This window comes from Mastigoproctus giganteus, chromosome 9 (genome assembly GCF_048544385.1).
Source record: "Mastigoproctus giganteus isolate SK-2022 chromosome 9, ASM4854438v1, whole genome shotgun sequence".
Taxonomy (NCBI): domain Eukaryota; kingdom Metazoa; phylum Arthropoda; class Arachnida; order Uropygi; family Thelyphonidae; genus Mastigoproctus; species Mastigoproctus giganteus.
Window position 1 is genome coordinate 58,074,831 of NC_143583.1, and position 21,580 is coordinate 58,096,410.

A 21,580-nucleotide genomic window follows, 5' to 3' on the forward strand; every position below is an offset into this window, starting at 1 on the left:
AGAGAATAATGAGTATATTGTGTGTGAAAGGGATACAGAGTTTACGTGATGAGGATGATACAATCAAGGTCATAAAAGTTAAAGCCTGTTGAATCGACGTAATTGAGGTGGATGTAGTGAACAAGTTTTTTAGGATAAGACTGCAAGTTTTGAGGTCGGTTTTTAGTGAATGTCTTAAAAAAGGTTGTTTTCCTGATATTTGGAAAGGTGTTATATTGACGATTTTGAAGAAAGATACTGGTCAAGCTGCAAATGATAATTGGTTCATATAGCCCAACTGTACTGTTATCAGCTGTTGGAAAATTATATGGATGGTTAGTAATTAAAAGACTGAAGGAAAGGTACCAAGGATTGGTGTCTGAAATGCAGTTTGGTTTTGTACCGGGCAGATCATTGGAAGATGCCCTATATCAGTGATGCGCAGGCCACACGGTGCCCACCTAAAGATTTTTTGTCAGCCATCCCAGCCTATAAGAATATTTCAATAAATATTCATTTTACTAATCCCTCTCAGAGGGATTAGTAAAACTCAATCAAACTCAAAGATAAACCTCAATCAGGTGACCTCTCAGGTTCCTGGATGCCAAGCTCTGTAGCCCACTTAATCGGGAGTCTTTCCTCATGTGGTTGTCCTTTTGCCGATCTTACCATTCGAGTTTCCTGTCTTTGGACCTTTTCAAGAAGTTTAATGTCTTTATTTTTCAGATGAGGTCTCCATACTTGATTCCATTCTTTTAGTAATGAAGACTATCATTACTAAAATAATATTTCATTTATTTCAAAGGATGTTTTATTCACGAACTGAAAATTCATAAAACATGCAGTTCTATTATCAAAAGTAATAAAGTAAATAGTTACAGAAAACATAAATGCTAATGATACATAACAGATGTCGTCAGTGTCATTTCCATGCCACAGATATGCAGATTAAGTGTATACACCTATTCTCACATTTAAACTCTTTCCATTACTGAAAAAAAGGAGGAGTAGACAGACAAAGTTGAACCTGTTAACCTTCCCAACATTACTGCCATCTATGAACACGTGCAAACATCATTATTTGCTGTTAATACCACAGATCAGTGTCATATCTACCTCTCTGAATTGTAATAAGATGTATGTATTATGGGGAAGTGAACACAAAAACTTGTATATGTAGAAATTGTGACATAATTTTAAGAATTATTTTTGAACTCTTGGCATAAAAATTGACTGCAAACAGTTGATATATTAGTGGAGGTAAAAATCATGTTGGCCAATGTTATTAGCTTCCCCTGTTTCAAACTAATAACCTATAGCATGTATTCCATGGTCAGTTGATATATGCAAACAGTTGATATATTAGTGGAGGTAAAAATCATGTTGGCCAGTGTTATTAGCTTCCCCTGTTTCAAACTAATAACCTATAGCATGTATTCCAGTCAGTTTGGCAGGCAGTTCTAGTTCAGCTGAAGGCTGATCATCTTCTCTGTCACAGTTGTAAGGTGTGACCCCATCTTTAACAGTAATGTGTGCTGCTGATTGGAATTTGGCCACAAAAAAAAAAAAAACTTTCACAGGCTAGAATGGTCAAGTCAGGCTACTCTGGATCAGAAAGCTTCAAATTGCCCTCTTGGTTTTAATTGGTTAAAAAACACACCACAATATTTGTTGCTTCTCTCCCCCCCCCCCCCTTCCCAAATGATAATGTTCCACAATCACTCCTTTTTGATTACAAAATACAGCGAGTAACACTGTCTTGGATTGGATACAGACTTTCTTTGGTCAAGTTTGCCTGTATAGCACTGAATGCATGGTTGATTGTTGGAACAAACTTACATCACTTGTGGAATAAACTTGTATGTTGTGTCATTTCTTCATACAAGTTTCCTGATTTGAATAAATTCAAATAAAGAATTAGATTCAAAGTAAGAACTAGACAAATTCTTGGAGGGTATGGATGGATGAAGTCAAGTTTTTTTTTTTTTTTTTTTTTGATTTTTTTGCTGATGCTTTTTTATAAGATTGTGCTTTCTTGCATCGTTTGCCATTACTAATACTAATTATTTCTCAGCTGTTCGGTATTTTCAGGGTGAACTGATCACATCACCATTTATTGCTAATGCACAATAGCCTTAATTTTGAATTTTGGATAAGTTTTTAATTGTTTGAGTCATCCTGCTTTCATTTAACTCCAGTTATTGAGATTTTGTTTTAGTTGTGGAAGCCTCTAAATTTTGTACAACTAATATTCATAAGTTTTTTGCTCTTCAGTGATGCACATATTTTTGCACATGTCTTGTTCATTTAATAAAATATATTAAGCTGAAATATTTATGATTCTAGGGAGATGTGTGTGCCAATCCTTGTAGTACAGGCTTTTTTGGACAGAACTGCAGTGAACGATGTGCTTGTTATAATGGTGCTTCTTGTCACCATCTCACAGGTACATGCAGTTGTGGACCTGGTTACCGTGGTCAACAGTGTCAAGAGGAGTGTCCTTTGGGAACACACGGATTGAACTGCTCGTTGGTATGTGTCTTGGAGTTTTAAAATGAAGAAATTTCTTTGATAATATTACTATTTCAATTATATATGTAATAATGGAAATGTTGTGCAACTCTCCATATATTATTCTTTCAATCCTTATATGCTTTTATTAAGAAAAATATTATTAATAAATTAATGAAACCAATAATAGATGGTAAGTATGAGTAGCCATCTGAGAATTATTTCAAGACATTACACAGGCACTAACTTAACATTAATAAATAATATTACATTGCTGAAAAAGCAATAATTTAATTACTGCCTATAGTTTCAGAAATTGTTATATATTTACATCCTCAGAGTGACTGAGGATGGTATGTGTGATTTATGAAACCATCACTGATAATTAAATTATTGCTTTTCTAACAATGTACAGGTAGTTTCCGACTTTACGAGTTAACTCGTTTCTAGCACGCGCTCGTAAAGCGAAAACTTGTAAAGCGGGAATTTATTTCCCATAGACATAATGTTAAAAATAGGGATTACGTTCTCAATAATGAAATTAATTAGCTAATTAGTTTGTTTAAACAATGATTGATTTATCCAAATAAATTAAAACGTAGCCTGTAAAATCAAGCAAATTATAATAATAAAGAAATTATTTATGACTTACAAATGTTAAAGGATATTTATTCTTCTTCATCATCATCATCGACTAAATGTTGATCACTCATTATTGGCCCGGCACTCATTGGTTTGTTGCACAAGGAGTCGTCTTCTTCAGAAATGCTTCAAGAGGCATTTGTTTCCAAGATAATCTTCTGTTTTCTTTATAATTTCAATAGCATGCAAAGCATTTTTTAACAGAATGCACAAATTGCAACTAATGCGATTTGCATGGAGTAACAAGTTTACAAAGCTTAAAAAAAAAAAAAAAAAAGGAATAAAGAGAAGATTCTGAAAATTTATTTGTTTTTTTGTACAATTGAAGATTTCAGTAAAGGGGAAACACATTTCACCATAATAATGTAAAAAACCATACACTTCCAGCTTGGTTATTTTCGTAAATGCAATAACATGGAGTAATGACTAATTTTACAGCTGAAATTTTGAAGTACTGTTGATTATCTATTAAGATTCTTAGCAAATCTTATTGTCTTAGTACTCAGAGGTGAGTACTAAGATAATAAGCTTTGCTAAGAATCTTAATAGCATGGAGTTTACTACCCATTTATAATTGCTTGCAGTAACAGAAATGCCCAATAAACTGGAAACTGCAAATTGTTTTATGGTCATGACCTCCAGAAATGTGTTTTAGAAAAATATCACAAAGCCTTTCAAAATTGGTTCTTATAACAGGACATACACCGATGAGTGAAAACATTATGATCACCTACCTAATATGATATTGGTCCTCCACATGCAGCCGAAACAGTTCGTACCTGGCGAGGCATGGATGCTACAAGATTTCTAAATGTGTCTTGTGGTATCTGGTACCAACACGTAACCAGCAGATCCTTGAACTCCTGTAAGGTGTGTGGTTGAGATGCCGCAGATCAGAGTTGCTGTTCCAGCACAAACCAGAGATGCTCGATGGAATTGATGTCTGGGGAATTTGGAGGTCAGGGCAATACTTCGAAGTCTTCCTCATGTTTCGCGAACCAGTCTCGAATTATCCGGGAGGTGTGGCATGGTGCATTATCCTGCTTAAAGATTGCACTGCATTGCCATGAAAGGGTGTACCTGGTCAGCAATGATGTTTAGGTAGGTGGTAGATGTCAGAGTGCCTGGCACATGAATGACTGGACCCAGGGTATCCCAGCAGAACATCACCCAAAGCACGACACTGCCACCACTGGTTTGTTTTCGTCCCACGCTGCATCCAGGCACTATCACTTCCCCAGGTAAACAATGCACACGTACCCGGCTGTCCACATGGTGCAACAGGAAACGTGATTCATCTGATCAGACGACCTTCTTCCAATCACTCAAGGTCCAGTTTCGACGATCACTTGCCCATTTAGGCACTGTTGCTGGTGAACCGTGGTTGCGTGGGCACTAGGAGCGGCCTGCAACTAAGCAGCCCCATTTTCAGCAGGGTTCGATGTACTGTGTGTGTTGTGACACATTTCTCCCATCACCAGCATTCCAGTTACTTGCTAGTTGCACGAGAGTTGCCCTTCTGTTGCCACGTACCATCCAGGAGAGCATTCACTCACCTCGAGCATCAATGAGCCGTGGTCGTTCAACACCTCGCCGGCAGTTTGTCGGTTTCCCCTCCTCAGACCAATTTCGGTAGGTGCTAACCACGGCTGACCGGGAGCCACCCACCAGCTGTGTCGTTTCGGATATGCTCTGACCATTACAATCTGGCAGGCCATTACAATTTGGCCTTTGTCAAACTCACTTAAATCCACTGCCTTTCCGATCTGAAGAACAAGAGTAACACTGTTTAAGGGAGCACAGTATCAGGTGTTTTTTATACTGTGTCCTGACATGCACACCACTGTAGTTCACCTGCAGTTGCTTAGATTTGCAGAACGGCTTGCTGGTCATGTTTTGGCTCATCTATGTATGATAATGATGAAAGTGAAGTGCATTTTAATGATTTGAATTTTTAACTAATACAATTTACACTATAAAAATGACCCTTTAGAGAGTTATATAAGCGAAAATTTCAACTTCCAAGGTCGCGGAATGAATTACCAAACGATAATGTGTTATTGGGTTCACATTACGATATTTTCACAATACGATGGTGTCTCTGGAATGGATTAATATTGTCAAGTGGGGTACACTGTATTGTACAGATATGCGTGTGGTTTGAAATGCAATATTTATGAATGTTTAACATTAATTTAATTTTTGTATTTAATGTTCATATTTTCAGTTTTGTTGATGCTTGACACTTGAAAAAAAAAAAAAAAAAATCTCATAAACCCGGCAACTTGTAAAGTAAAAACTCATAAAACGGGAATTGCCTGTAAATTATTACTTTTCTAGCAATATTTGTTCCTCACTATTAATGCTGTAAATAGTTTTGTTCTTTTAACTATCAAAATTTTAATTCTTGAGAGAGAGAGAGAGAGAGAGAGAGAGAAGGAATACTAAATTTTGAAATGGTGCATGGAAACTCAAGATATGGGCATATATGATTTCAATATTTGGAATGAATTGTTGCACATTTAAAACAAAGGATGTCTTTTGATCTGAAAAATGTTCACTATGATTGAAACCATTGTCTCCAACAAGCTGATAGTGTTTAATTATTAAATAGTTTTTATCTTGTTATTTATATTAACTAGATAGCATTTTTCAAGTGTTATAACATTTCTTTTCAAATTTATTTTTCATAAAATATGCAAGATACGGAAATGATCACTTAGAAGGAACATACATTTTCGCACTTTATCTTTTAAACTGTGAAAGTCACTGCAAACACACCTTCAAACAAACATGCATTGTCTGGAAGTGTGTTTTAGCCTATTGGTGAATGGCCAAAGAGCTGCTTGTTGACTAGGAAATGTACATGTAGCATCTGTCTTCATTAGAAATAACCAAAAGTCACTAGGTGCAAGATCAGGTGAGTATGGAGGATGTGGGATAACCTCAATTTTTTTTTTTTTTTTTCTTTTTTGGGGGGGTGGGGGGAATTGCAACTTAATAGTGTGATGAGGTGGAGCATTGTCCTGATGGCATTGAATGTGATTCATGTGTAGACATGCAGAAGAAATGCCGAAAGGAACTTTTTCTTCAGCATTTCTTCATATGTTTCCTGTCACTGTAGTGCCTTAGGGAGCGCAATATGTAAGAATTATTCCATCTCAGAAAACAGCAGCTGTCACTTTTGGCGCCTCCGTAGCCAGGTGGGAAGGAGCAGCAGTGCGTAGCACACGCTTCTTGATTAGACCAGGGTTCGAGCCCGTCACCACCAAATATGGAGGATGCGGAAAGGTCAGGGAATGACCACCGCATATTCCCAGAGCAATATGGCCTTAGTTGCTAATGCTCCTAAAAACCAAACAACAACAACAACTGTCACTTTCGGCAAAGTGGCTTTTTAAACACTCAATGTGCCTTCTTTGGCCAGACTTCTTTGTTTCAGGATTGAACATGGAATCCATGGTTCGTACATTGTTACAATCAAGGAGAAAAAAAAACAACAAAACAACCATTCATTGAAGCATCTCGCATGAACAGCTTCACACAACTTGACACAAATGTCTTTCTGTTCCTGAAAAAGCTGCTGTGGAACTTAACCTGGCTGACATCTTGCTCATTCTCAGATCTTGAAGTATGCCTGTAGCTGTTGCAGTTTCATCTGCTGTTGATCTCTTGGCCAGACTTCTTTGTCTGGCCAAGAGATCAACAACTTCTTCCATTCAGGGATGTTGGCTTCAGAATGACTGATTTTAGGTCTTGGTTGACAAGTTTTGTTTTTTTTCAAGGCTCCCGTCCTTCACAGAAATTTCGTATCCATCTATTCACAATTTTCACAATCATAATGCTGTCAGAATAAATTTTTGACATTTTCCACTGAATTCAAATAGAAGTTTTCACCCATTAAATGCAGAAACTGGATTATTGCACATTTTGCTGACTGAAGACAAATCAGCAAGTATGCCATACTGCCATTTTAAGTACAGCCACTCCCCGACTTACGTAAGGGTTGCATTCCACGGAACTCTACATAAGTCAAATTTCATGTAAGTAGGAATTTCCCTAAATACTTATTCAACACTCACAACTATGCATGTTGAATTTGATTGAAGCAAAAAAGAAATGTTTGACAAACATGTAAATAGAATTATTCATTTAATTTTTTTTTTTATCTCATGCACAGGAAAAATGACAAAAGTGCACAAAATTACAAAAATTATAAAATTATGATAAGAGAGAGGAGGCAGGGATAACGTCAGCAAATTTTACCTTTCGAGCATCGTTGCCAGAATTAACTCTCCCACTGATAAGCACGCCGCTGCTGAAGTTGAGGGCTCTGGAGATTTAGAAGGAGGTTTTTCCGACACATTACAAAATTTGTAATGCAGAATCTGCACTGGCAACTTCACCACATACTTTAATGTTTTGGAAGCCAGTGCCAAGCTTGAACCTATTAAACCACCCATTGCTTGCCACAAACTTGGCTTGGGGTTCGCCATACTTATCCTTAATATCTTCATAAATACATCTTGCTTTTTCTTGAATGGCCATTGGACTTGGGGGTACTTGCTTCTGAATCTGATTTTCCATCCATATTATTAATAGCTTTTCCATCTTCTATATAGCACCTGAACACTGTTTTGTGATCACTGTTGATCTTAAATGCTTTGATCCTTTAACATGTTCATTTATACGCGCACTGTCCCTTAAAATAGTATTCACTGTTGAAGCAGCGAGATCTAATTCTGTGCAATAGATGACAAACTTTGTCCTGCTTCGTACTTCTTAATTAATCATCTTCATTTCTAAATCAATTTTGTTTTGTTTCCTAGCACTGCCTGCACTTTCCGTTGGTTGCTTTCCCTTCATCATTGTAATAAGTAAATAGGAATGAAGAGAAGATTCTTAAAATTTATTTATGTTTTTTATATGATTGAAGATTTCAGTGAAGGGGAACTCATTCACCCCTAATACCGTAATTTAAAAACCCACAGAATTCCAGTTATCGGTATTATCGCAAATGCAATAAGATCGAGTTTACTAACCATTTATAATCTTTAACAGAAAAGCCCAATAAACCAGAAAGTGCAAATTGTTTTTATTATTTTATGGTAGTGACTTCTAGAAATGTGTTTTAAAAAATATCACAAAGGCGTTCAAAATTGATTCTTATAATGAAACATATGATAACGATGAAAGTGTAGTGCAATTTCTATTACAAAAATGACTTTTAGAGAGATAAATAGCTTAGTTATATAGCGAAAATTTCAACTTCAGATTTCTTGTAACAAATTACCAAAAAAGAAATGTGTTATTGGGTTCATAATTAGATATTTTCATGATACCTCCATTTATTCCTACAGGATGCAAAATACATTTCCATGATTTTTTTAAGTTTGCACAGGCCTGCAAAAACGTAAAGTCGAATTTCTGCAAGTCGATTATTGCGTAAGCCGGGAATGCCTGTATTGCAAACATACTTTGCTGTTTGGAGTACTTTGATTAATTTATTGTGTTGTATTGAGCTGCCATATTTTTTGACAGCATTCTAAAATAACTTCCTACCAAATTTAAGTCTCAATAATGTATCCTACCATTTTTTTTTTAAATTAAATTTAGAGAATAACTTGTACCCATCTCATAATATAGCAGATTGTTTCTTTTAATTTGTCATACAAGCATTTCATGCTGAATATATACATGTGTTCCTTCAAACAATGTACAAGTAAAATTTGCACTGTAATGAACCCTACTATCTTTTAATAAATACATGCTCTAAGGGTAGATGGGTCCCTCTAGCAATTTTACTGCTGCCCACTCTCTGGGTTTACAACTGAGAATGAATTTCTTTGACTCAATTTGAACCCTTCTCTGTCTCTGACTCAATATTATTATTATTATTAGCTATATGGTTCAAGGAAACCTGAGGCTTTTGCCTGCACCAGCCAAAAAAATAAATAAATAAATAATTTCGAGAGAGAGAAGGGAATCACCAAGAAAGAGAAGAATGATGATATCCAGCTCAGGACCCTGGATGTGCCAAGCCCATACTCACCAGATGTGAACCCCTGGGGTTAATTCCCACAGCTCCTTAGTCTTTTTGCGATAACAGTTTTCTTCCTCAAGAGGAGTGTTTCCATTTACAGTGGGTTTCCCCAGCCTACAAGTTATTTTTTGGTAGGAATTTTTTCCCACCATACAGTGCGGTTCAAGGTGTATTGGTTGGTTAAGCCTCGGGCTGTCATGCACTCCCATACTCCATCCATCCATGTCCTCCTAGGTCTTCTTCTTCTCCTTCTTCCAGGACTTATCTATTCCAGGATAGCCTTTGGATATCTGGTTCCTTGCATCCGTTTTACATGTCCATACCATGTTAAACACTTTTCTTTGATAGTGTCAATAATATTCTTTTTCATTTCCATTTTCTCTCTTGTCTTCATTCCATTTTCTTTCTCTTCTAGAAGTTCTTGCTGAGCATCTCCAAAAATCCATTTCTGTGGAGAGCAATTTGTTTTCCACTCACCTATCCAACGTCCAGGTTTCTGCCCCATATAATAGAAGACTTTGTACAATTGTATGAAATATGTTTCTTTGTCTTATTTAGGATATTTGTGCTCCATAGAACAGAATTTAATATCCCGATAGCCTTTCTGCCATCTGCAGTTCTCTTATTGATCTCTGCTTGGGATCATCCATCACTTTGTAAGATTAATCCCAAATATTTGAATTTATCGACTTGTTTGATTTTAAAACCTGCAATATTTAGAATGTGTCCTGATCCTGAAGACAACATTTCAGTCTTGCTAAAATTGATTTTTAGACCCCATTGTTTATATTCCTCAAACAATTGATGACATGAATAGTCTTCATCTTCTAAGTCTTGTACTATCACTACCTGATTGCAAAAAGTAAATTTTTAATATAGGTGTTCTTAATAATCGGCAATCCCATTTTACTGCATTTTTTTGACCAGGATCTTAGGCAGATTTCAATATAAATTTTGAAAAGTGTTGGTTACATGCAACAGCCTTGTAATAAGCCTTTTGAAGCGTGTAATTCAGGTGACAAAGTTGATCCCACTTTAATCCTGCCTCTGTTATTCCTGTAAATTGTCTTAACACGTTCACTGTCCAGGGAATCACATGTGATGCACAATCGTTTTTTGTAATAAGTTCAGGCATCATATGTGATTCCCAAGGGTCTTGCCAGCTTAAACATTTTTAAAAAATTGGACTTCTGACCTATGTTTTTAATCTTTTGTGGACTTATTAACAAGAATATATTTTTTTAGAAAAGTTAATGAACCTGCATAAAAGTTTCCTAGTTTTTACACATAGCTACATCAAATATTTCAAATTACATGCAATGTTAGGAATAAATAAAACAGATTTCAAAATGTTAAGAAAAGTGTATTTTATTTCAGAAGTACAAAAAACTGAAAAAAGACTAATTTTTATGTTTATTTTCAAAACATTTCATACAATATGGCTTCTCACATGATTTGCATTCAGTATGAACTTGTTTGGCAGCCAATTTGGGATTTTTTTCCAGCAATTTTTGCTTCTTCGTAACATCCGTGACACCTTTTCCTGTGAATTTTACCGTGGGAAAGCCTCTGAATTTCCGACAGAAAATGCTGAGATGAAGATTGACAAATGGTTGTACTAGAGGTTGGTTCCTTTTTGATTCCCATCAATTCTTTAGTGATTGCCTCTGTCACTTCTAAAAGACATTTTGTCTTTCTTCTCTTGCTGCAATTCATTGAAAATTATGAATGTGTTCACAATTGCTGTCCCAAAAACTAATTCTATTGCAATTTTTTTATACCATATCAATGATTTTCTCATTGGTGACTGGTAACTTGAAAGTTGGTCTGATACATCGATCCCCTTTTTTGCCTTATTGTATTCAGTTATCATTTCTGGTTTTACTTGTTCATTTCTTCTTCCACACTTCTTCATTTCATCACCAAAACATGTTGACAACATCAAAACATCTCTCTTACCATGCCACTTAGTGATCACAATATTATCTTTTTGCATTGTTATTTTTTAACCCCTGCGTAATTTCTTCTGGATTATTTCCTTAGGAACTCCCAATCTATTACTGCGAAGTGTACCACACAAATCTGTTTTATTTGATTTCAGGTAATTTGCAAGAGGTATGCTAATATAATAATTATCTGCAACTAGAAGTCGCCCTTGGTTTATTAGTCTGTCTAATAGCTTTATAACCACACATCCAGGTTTATCGATTCCTGGCAGGGTTTGCGGGGTTTGACCGTTGTAAACATCGAAAGACCAAACGTAACCATCTTTTGTACACAACTTGTATACTTTCAATCCATATTTGTTACTTTTTGAAGGGTTATATTGCCTGAATAGAAGCCGACCTCTGAACGGTATCATAGATTCGTCGATAACAACAACATCCCCAGGAAAGTATAAATTACGTAAATTTGTAATTACTAGATCAATAAGGGGTTGAATTTTATACAATCTATTAGAATGTTCTGCTGTGTTATCTGCAAAATGCCAGCATCTTAGTAGGTTAGTAAAACGATTGTAAGTCATTCCAAAATTATGTAACAATGGATGATAGTACATGGGGTCTGTTTTCCAATAATACTCCCATCTCGGATATGAAACAATACCTGAGAATAAGATGAATCCCAAAAACTTTTTCATTTCACTTTCATTAGTATCTTTCCATCGTTGCATTCTTCCTTTCGCTGTTACTTGACTATTCATAACCTGATGAGCATATAAATTTGTCTGATTCACCATAAGATTCATGACGTCTTCATTTATAAATTTATAATAAACGCGGGTTATAGAAGCTTTACCATTTTCCATTATACTGTCAATATTTTGGATACCGGATGAACCTATGAAAGTTTCCTTCTGAGGTGGAGAAATGTTGTAAGTCCAAGGACTTTTACTAACACTAGCAGAACCTTCATGTTGCCTTGATGTACCCGCCATATCCGTAAATTGTGTCAATATTTGTTTCATTTCATTTCCACTGTCAATATCAGGCTATGAAACTGTCTCTGGTACGTAATCGTCGTCGCTATCACTAGAAATTGGCTCATAGTCACTTTCCTCCAATATTCTTTGCAACTCCTCGTCACTAAGTCCACGACTACCCATTTTCACACTAGAAAGTAACTAATAACTTGTGACCGTGGCCGAAACACTTCTAGGTCAACAATATAACCTCAAAAGTAATAAAATTGGCGGGTAGTTGTAAGTGAATCATACGTGATTCATGGACGTGGAGGAGTAAATTTGTATTCACAAGTCCAGGCATCACATATGATGCATAGTAAAAAAAAAAAAAAAAAAAAAACATAAAAAACATTACATACAATATACAAAATAGCCATATGTACATATTTACGTACACTTTGATTAATCTGATAGTTTCATATCTGGACTTCTCAGGTCACGCAAATGTAATATATGGGGACAGTGAACGTGTTAATAATGTTAATCAGTTGTCCATCAATATTTGCCTCTTTCAGTGCTTCCCATAAGAGTTTTTTTAGAACACTGTTATGTGCCTTTTCAAGGTTGATGAAAATCAAAGATTTCTTTTCCTTCCAATTGGCATTTTTCAAGGATCTGTCATTCTGTTGAGATATGGTCTATACAGGACCTCCCGGCTGAAAAACCACTTTGTTCTTCTGACACCTCTATTCAGGCTTCTAAATAGTTCCTGATCCATTTTCCAAGAATCTTCAACAGTAGGTTCAGGATGCATATTTCTCTGTAATTTGAACAGCTTTTCCAATCGTCCTTCTTATAAATTGATGTAATATATCCTGTTGTCATTTCTTTTGGTATTTCTTCTCCTCTCAGTATACCATTTAACAGTTTTTGTATCAGAACAGCCACTCCTCTTCCTCTGTATTTCAGAAGTTCTCTCTAAACTCCAGGTCCAGGGGATTTGCCATTCCTTCCTTCCTTCCTTCCTTCCTTCAGCAAGAATTCCATTTTCCTAATAGAAACTTTTAAACCCATGTCTTCCACCAAAATCCTCCACCATCTTGAACTCTTTCCAGTCTTCTCTTAAAAGTCCTTCATGGTACTTCATCCAGTCTTTCAAAGGTATTAATTGCAAACCAGCATTGTTTATTCTGTTTTCTCAAGTCTTTAAGGACCCTCCACGATTCCGCTGATCGCTTGAAGCCCAATTTGCAATTAATAGTCGGTCATTTTCTTTCCCATTCTTCATTTTTCATTTCTACTACCAACCGATTGGCTATTTTCTTCTTTTCAACATAAATGTTCCTATATGCATCATTCCTATCATATCACCCAGCCATTTCTGATATGCAAGTTTCTTTTCCTCTACAGCAGCTCTTACTTTCTCTATAGTCCAGGTTTTTTGGTCCTTGGCTCTTTTTTTTTTGCCTAGGATTTAATGAGCTATTTTTTTTACGATATTTTTTAAATATTCATAGATTTCTTCAGTATTACCTTTTATCTCTATGTTAATTGCATCATCCAATCTCCGGGTAAAGTTGTTTCTAATGCTGTCGTCCTGAAGTAGTTCAATGTTAAATTGATCTACTAGTAGCATTTCTCTTTCCCTGCATTGTTGGTTGTCCATGCTTATTTTCTTAATCCAGTTCCACTTCAGTGTTGTTTTAACAAGAAAATGGTCAGATCCACATTTGGCTCCTCTATAAACTCTATGACATCTTTCAATACATATATCCCTGAATGTTTTGAAATAATGTAATCTATAACTTGATCTAATTTGTCTTGTCTCCTGTGACTAAGTACAGGGTTGCTAAAATTAAAGTATCCCTATGTAGAGGGCTCTGGAGCGAGTTCTAAGGCTCATACTGAAGAGAAATTTGGAGAACAGGTACAATAAAGAATGTGCTTGCCATTTATTCAGGAAAACTTTTAATTAGTTACAAAATTTGTCACTGTATGGTACTGTGTCACGTAACTTTCTTAGTTACGATTATGCAAATAACTTACGTTATTTGCATATTCGTAAATTATTGCCACAGCACCACTACTCAGATCTACTGTACTGTATAAAAGCAAAGCAGTCTCTTCAAAATCATACAGTAGATGTTTGCCTGCACTACAGCGGCAATGGCAACAAAGTTGCAGGAAAAGGCACTATTAGTGAAGCTGTACTATCAGGACAGCAACAATGCAGCTGCGGCTATCAGAGAATTCCGGCGTCAGAAGCACATAAGGCCCATGTGGACCCATGACTGTTTGTGCTGTCCGCAAAATGATTGCAAACTTTGAAGCGACAGGACATCTTGGTGTTCAACCAGGTAGAGGTCGAAAACAAGTGGATTCTTCTCATGTTGATGTGGCTATGGCTGTCCTGGATTTATCAAGTCAATCTCCACGTTGTAGTGCAAGTTTTCCAGCTGTTTTTCGTGAGGTGGACATGCCATATTTCACTGTAAGGCTAGTAATGGATCAGGTGTTGCAGTACTATCCTTACAAGATCCACATGCTACAGCAGCTAAAGCATGGTGATGCAGATATTCATTTTACATACGCACTTCAGTTTCTGGTGCAAATGACAATGGATATCACTTGGCCATGGAACATTATTTGGAGTGATGAAGCCCACTTCTGCTTAAATGGACAAGTGAATATGCACAACTGTCATATTTGGGCAACAGAAAAACTTCGAGTTATTCAAGAGGTCCCGTTGCATTCTCCAAAAGTGACAGTGTTGGTGTGGATTTATGGCTACATTCTTGATTGGGCTATATTTTTTTTGAACAGATAACACCGACTGGACCCCCCGCATCTGGCAAATTTCACAATTCCAGAGCTGCAACAATGTGGGTGCCTTCAGGATACCATATTCATGCAAGATGATGCGCCACCCCACAACCACCGTTGTGTCCAAAGATTGCTAAGGCAACACTTTACAGATGAACAGAACATCAGCCGTTGTTTCTAGCACCTTGGCCACCCCGATCACCAGACTTTACCCCATGCAACTTCTGGTTGTGGGGTTTTTTGAAGAACCAAGTGTATCGGGAAGGATGTCAAACTTTGGCACATCTGAAGGATAGCATTAGATGTCATGAGTTGGCTATTCCAGTTGACATGTTACGTACTGCTGTAGAAAGTGCTGTTCTTCGAATGGAAACTGTTGTTGACCAAAATGGAGGACACATTAAACAATTGTAGCGCTGTTCAAGTGATTTGTATTGCCACAGTGCTATATAGTGACGAATTTTGTAACTAATTTTTTTTTCCAATAAATGGTGGGCACATTCTTTATTGTACATGTTGTCCAAATTTCTCTTCAGTATGAGCCTTAGAACGCGCTCCAGAGCCCTCTACATAGGGATACTTTAATTTTAGCAACCCTGTATATAGATGGATATCCTTGTGTTGGAAAAATGTGTTGTTTATTCTCAAGTTGAACTGTTCACAAAGATTGAATAGTCTATCTCCGTTGTTGTTCCTCTCTTTCTCTCCAAATCTTCCAATAACTTTGCTATTTTGTTCAGTTCCGACGGTTGGATTGAAATCTCCCATTAAAAATATCTTTTTGTTCTTAGGGATTTTTTCAATTAGCATTAGCATTAGTAGAGGCATTTGATGCAAGAAAGCAAGCTTATGCAGCATCAGCCAAAAAAAATAAAAAAATAAAAAAAATAAACCACTTCCACTTCACCCCTCTGTTCGTTCAAAATACCTGTCCAGCTGAGCCTTAAACTTATTTAGGCTATCAACCTCCACCACAAGGGATGAAAGTCTGTTCCACCAACCAACCACCCGCTGGCTAAAGGCAAATTTCCGCACATCTATCCTACATCTGTCTTTCCTCAATTTGAATTTATGCCCTCTCAGGTGATTTTTCTGAGCTAGAGGAAGAATCCCATCACCATTGAGCACGCTTAAACCATTCAAGGCTTTATACACCTCTATCAGATCACCTCGCTGGTGCCTAGTCTCCAGACACTGTAATTTGCAAAACTTAAGCCTTTCTTCGTAAGAGCACCCCTTTGTTCCATTCACTAATCTTGTTGCCCTTCTCTGTACTCGTTCCAGCAGCTCTACATCCTTCTTGAAATGAGGCCTCCAGACCTGTATACAGTACTCTAGGTGTGGCCTGACCATCGCCTTATACAATGGAATAATCACCTCCTTATCCCTGCTGGAAAAATTCCTGTGTATCATTGACAATACTCCATGAGCTACTGTTGCAGCCCGTCTGCACTGCTCAGAGAACTTCATATCTGCCTGCACAACCACCCCCAAGTCCCTTTCATTCTCTACCACTGTCAGTGTTGTACCACAGAGTTGATATGTTGCTCTGGGGTTGCTGTTTCCCATGTGTAGTACTTTACATTTGTCAATGTTAAACTTCATTTGCCACCTCTCAGCCCATCTGCTCAACCTTTCCAGATCCTGTTGCAGCAGCATAGTGTCAGTAGTGTCCTTGACAACCCTGCCAACCTTTGTATCGTCTGCAAACTTGGACATTAAGCCCGATATACCACCATCAATATCATTTATAAATACAGAAAACAACAATGGACCCAACACCGAGCCCTGAGGGACTCCACTAATAACATCAGTCCACGATGAGCAGTGTCCATTGATTACCACTCTGTCTTCTCCCCCTCAACCACCCCTTTATCCATAGCAGCAATTTGCCTCCAATGTCACACTGCTCCAATTTGTGTAGCAGTCTTCCATGTGCAACAGTATCAAAAGCCGTTCTAAGATCCAAGTATATAATATCAAAGTTATTCCCTGCATCCAGTTCTTTTGTGACTGCATCATAGTATCCAATCAAGTTGGTCAGGCAAGACTTCCCCTTAACAAAACCATGCTGTGTCTGAGCTATAACTGAAGTCTTGTCTAAATGATCCTGCAGTGCTTCTTTAACCAGTGCCTCCATTAATTTTCCTGAAACAGAAGTTAAGCTCACAGGTCTATAATTACTTGTGTCAGCCTTTGATCCTCCTTTGTGAATTGGGGTCACATTTGCACATTTCCAGTCTATGGGTACCTCCCCTGAGTCCAAGGAAGCTCTCATAATTATGGCTAAGGGTTTGCTTACTTCCTTTGCTGCCTCCTTTAATATAACTGGATAGATCCCATCCACCCCGGGTGCCTTTCTTGTGTTTATCTTCAACAGTTTCTCCTCCACTTTACTCCCAGTTATTTCAAGATTCTGTAGCTTACTGCTAGAGTTGAATACACCTCTGGCATTCCCCTCGCTGAATAACTCCTCATGTGTGAATGTCGATGCAGAATGTTCATTTAGTTTGTTAGCTACCTGAGCAGGATCATCAACACTTGACCCATCAATATCAAGTGGACCAATCTGATTCATCCCCTTCCTTCTAGAGTTTACATAAGTAAAGAACTCTTTGCTGTTTTTCTTTGTATCCCTTGCCAAGGATTTCTCGTAATCTGCCTTCGCCTGCCTAACCTCCTTTGTAACTTGGTTGCATATCAACTTGTATCTATCATAGACTTCTGTGTCATGTGTTAATTTGTATGTATCCCATGCATTTTTCTTCTCTGCCATATGCCTCATTAGTTCATCTGACATCCATTTTGGCCTAAACCTTGAACAATATTTCTTAGTTGGTATGTAAAGCCTAGTAGCTTCCAAGATAAGTTCTTTGAATGCTTCCCATTTTGAATTTGCTGTTGGTAACATCATCAGTTGGTCCCACTGTATAGAATTTAAATACTGTCTCAGTCCATCGTAGTCGCCTTTACGGAAGCAATAACCCTTCCCTTTACCCCTAATGGTAGTTACCTCTTTGAGTAAATCCCACTTCAGCACACTGTGATCACTGCCACCTAGTGGTTCATTTATCTGCAGATTCTTAAGGCATGAAGAATCACTGCTGATAATCAAATCAAGAGTATTACTCCCTCTAGTTGCCTCCCGAACATGGTGATGTAGAAAACAATCATCCAATAAATCCACAAAAGCCCTGCTAGTGTGTGAGTAACCAGCCCCCAAAATCCAGTCAATATCTGGAAAATTAAAATCTCCCATTATAAGACACTCTGATTTACTGGACCACTCTATTTCCCTGTACAGTTCCTTATTATACTCATCAGAGTCATTAGGCCTATAGCACACTCCTACTCTCAATTTTGATCTCCCATTGTTTATGTCACACCAAACTGACTCCACACTGCACTGTCCAGCGATGTCGACTGGCTTCACTTCCTTGGTTTTTATGTGTTTCTTAACTAATAGCATAACACCTCCCCCCTTCCTATCCTGTCTGTCCTTTCTGTAGACGTTGTACTCCCCAAATTGCAGTTCCGCATTCCTTATATCTGTGTGACACCACGTCTCTGATATCCCAACAATATCTGCCTTTGATGTTTTGAGCAATACCTCAAATTCATCAAATTTATTTACTAAACTCCTAGCATTGGTGTACACGCAAGTATACCTGCACCTGTTTCTATTCTTAGCTACCCTAACACAACCCATGTGTTTACTTGTACCGCAATGGCTCCCAGCAGTCTCTGAAATACCATGCATCTTGTTTTTCTGGCTTCTGCTCATTCTAATAGAAGCAGTGCAAGAATCTCTTTCACCTCTGCCAGTGGCTACTGTCAATCTATTGGTCTTTGTCTCCCCCCAAGCTAGCAGTTTTCCGACCCACCTAACACTGCCTCGATAGCATCAGCAAATATTCTTGCACCCTTTCTATTTAAGTGTATCCCATCCCTGTAGAAGCAATCTCTCCTGTTAACAAGTACAGTCCAGGCTGAAAAAAATTCTACCCCTTGAGCCTTGCACAATCTTTCCAGGGCCGAATTGATCGACAAGGCTCTCATTATATACTCCCTCCTATCGTGTCTGGGCAGAATTGCAGACACTTTCAAATTCAACTCTAATTCTCGGCTTTTGTTCAACAGTGACCTGTACTCGTTAAGTAATTCTGCCAATCTCCTACTCTTAATATTATTAGTGCCAACGTGTACAACTATATCACCTTTTGTGCCCTTAAAAGATGATATTCGCTCTACAACGTCATCAACCTTTGCCCCTCGCAGACATACCCTGGTCCTGTTCCACCTATCTTTTTTACAAAGCATGTTCCCCGTTTCCCTGACAATAGAGTCACCAACAACTACTAGTTCCTTCGGGACCAGCACATTCTGCCTTGGGGGTTGTCTCTGTGTCACGCGATGCCCAAGTGCAAGCTCTGGCGTTGATGTGGGCAGCTGAGAGCTTGATGGGCCCCTCAATTTAGTTTCTTCGAGGGCATCCACCCTGTCCTTCAAGCTCTCATATAGGCCCATAAGAACGCCGAGTTGTTGTCTGATATCGATACACTCCTTGCATCGCGCACACACAAAGACATCCCCCTTGGCAGTATCATGTCCCGTACCCGATTGCTCTGCAAACATCAAGCAAACAGTGCATTTTATAAGGCTGTGAGTCAGAGGACAACTGCCCCCCTCAGTTCTGCTCTGAGCCACAGCACTTCCATTAGCTTGAGCCTTTTGCTTTGCTGCTCTGGTCTGAGTCATGATTCTATTAATTTATTAATTAATTATGTTATTAATTATATTACGTTTGTAATCTAAGTCGTTATATGTATTTATTTAAACGTACAATTTAACTGCTAACGAAGTTCAACTAACGCTATCTAGTACGGTATATAACCTACGGTATATCTAGTACGGTATCACAATGGCGGGAAAGTTACTAACGGTAGCGGTAGTTACGAACACGTGGAAACCCTTACCGATACTTTTACAAGGCCGAGTAAAGAATAAATACACCAAATTAATCAAAAAATCACACAAAATAATGTTATTCTACTAAATTTAAATCAAAAGTTTTAGAAAAACAATTTCAAATCAATAAATAAGAAAAATCCACTTAGCGGCTTGGAACACGACCGTCACTAGTAGCCTCGTCAGCAGACTCTGCAGTTCTCTCAGATTCTCCCAAAATTCATCCTTCAAGGTATCAGCCATATCATTAGTCGGGGCATAGAACTGGATATCATCATTCTTCTCTTTCTTGGTGATTCCCTTCTACTTCTCTCTCTCTCTCTCTCTCTCTCTCTCTCTCTCTCTCTCTCTCTCTCTCTCTCTCTCTCTCTCTCTGTAACTTTTTTTTTTTTTGGCTAGTGCAGCATATGCCTTAGACTTCCATGCACCATACAGATGATAATAATAATATATTCCCAAAATACACATTTCTCTCCCATACATTGTCAATTTCAACGAGATCATTCTTTCATTAATAAATTTCTAGTTTTTGATGTTATGTCTCAATTTCTCTTTAACAGCAATAGAAACTCTTGCTCTTTCAATCTTATTGACTCCACTGCAAAATTGGTAGTATTCTCCCATTATTTCCTCACCACATCCCTTTTTCTTTGTCTCCGATAACACAACGATGTCTAAATCGAATTTTTTCAGTTCATCTGGAAGAAAGTTTCTTTTAGTTGAAACACCTTGAATATTCCAGCATCCCAAAATCATTGTCCTTTTCCATTATTTGCCGAGTTGTTTCCAAAAATGCAGTCTGTTTTCGTTTTCAGTTTTAGATCGTTTAGCATTTGTGTATTTTTTACACTGAACAAGGAGCTAGCCTGTTGCAGCAACCCCCCAACCTGGAGGACCAGGATATATCTCTCTTAGTCTGGCTCCTACCCTTTGACCTGTCCAGCTTGGGAGGCCCTACCAGTAGCTAAGCTACCGCCTACTTAGCTCTTCGGGTCATCGGGACATGCAAGCCCTCCCACCACGACAAGTTGGAGAATACCATCCATGTAAATCAATTTTTTTTAAATTTTAGTAAACCATGTAAATCAGTTTTTTTTTTTTTTTTTTGTTTTTTTTAAATTTAGTGAATTTCTTATTTTTGTCAACAATCTGACAATAGTTTTCATAACTTCAATTATCTTTTAGAAAAAAAAAGCAAACTTTATTCTGCGATTTTTAATTTCTAAGGCAGTACATATGATATAGTCTAGTGATAATATCCTCTCTCAATTTAGAAAGCAAAGAGTAAATAAAAGAACTTAGTTTATTAAAAACTAATAGCATTAAAGATTTATTTTCAAAGAAAATAAATATACAGGATAGCAACTCCTCTAACTTGAATTGCCACTAGGGAAATACAAGCCAAAAAACATCATTCCCTGTTAATAAATTAGTAAAGGCCACCTTCCTTGTAATCACAATTATAAAAGATTAGTGAGAGATGATAAAAAGACAGTATGTCATGAACATCAAAAGAATTTGATGGATAACGAAATGATCAATAGTATGCCACAACTCTTACGGCATACTTTACTGTGCCAAGTGCACTGTTTGGATGCTTCATGTGCTGATATGATTCAATAATATGTTACAACATCAAATATTTAAATATTATTTAACTTTAACTTCAGCATAGTTGTAATTGGAGAATCAGTTTGCCATCTAGTGGC

General features: G+C 37.4%; 1 protein-coding gene across 4 annotated transcripts in view; it reads left to right on the forward strand.

Moving 5' to 3' along the window:
* LOC150080269 (uncharacterized) overlaps positions 1-21,580 on the forward strand; it is a 604,576-nt gene that overhangs the window by 258,364 nt on the left and 324,632 nt on the right. For all 4 annotated transcript variants that reach the window (XM_090381639.1, XM_090381640.1, XM_090381641.1 and 1 more), the window contains one exon: positions 2,326-2,511. In XM_090381639.1, the coding sequence (XP_090237765.1) occupies positions 2,326-2,511 (186 nt within the window). The remainder of the gene's footprint in view (positions 1-2,325; positions 2,512-21,580) is intronic.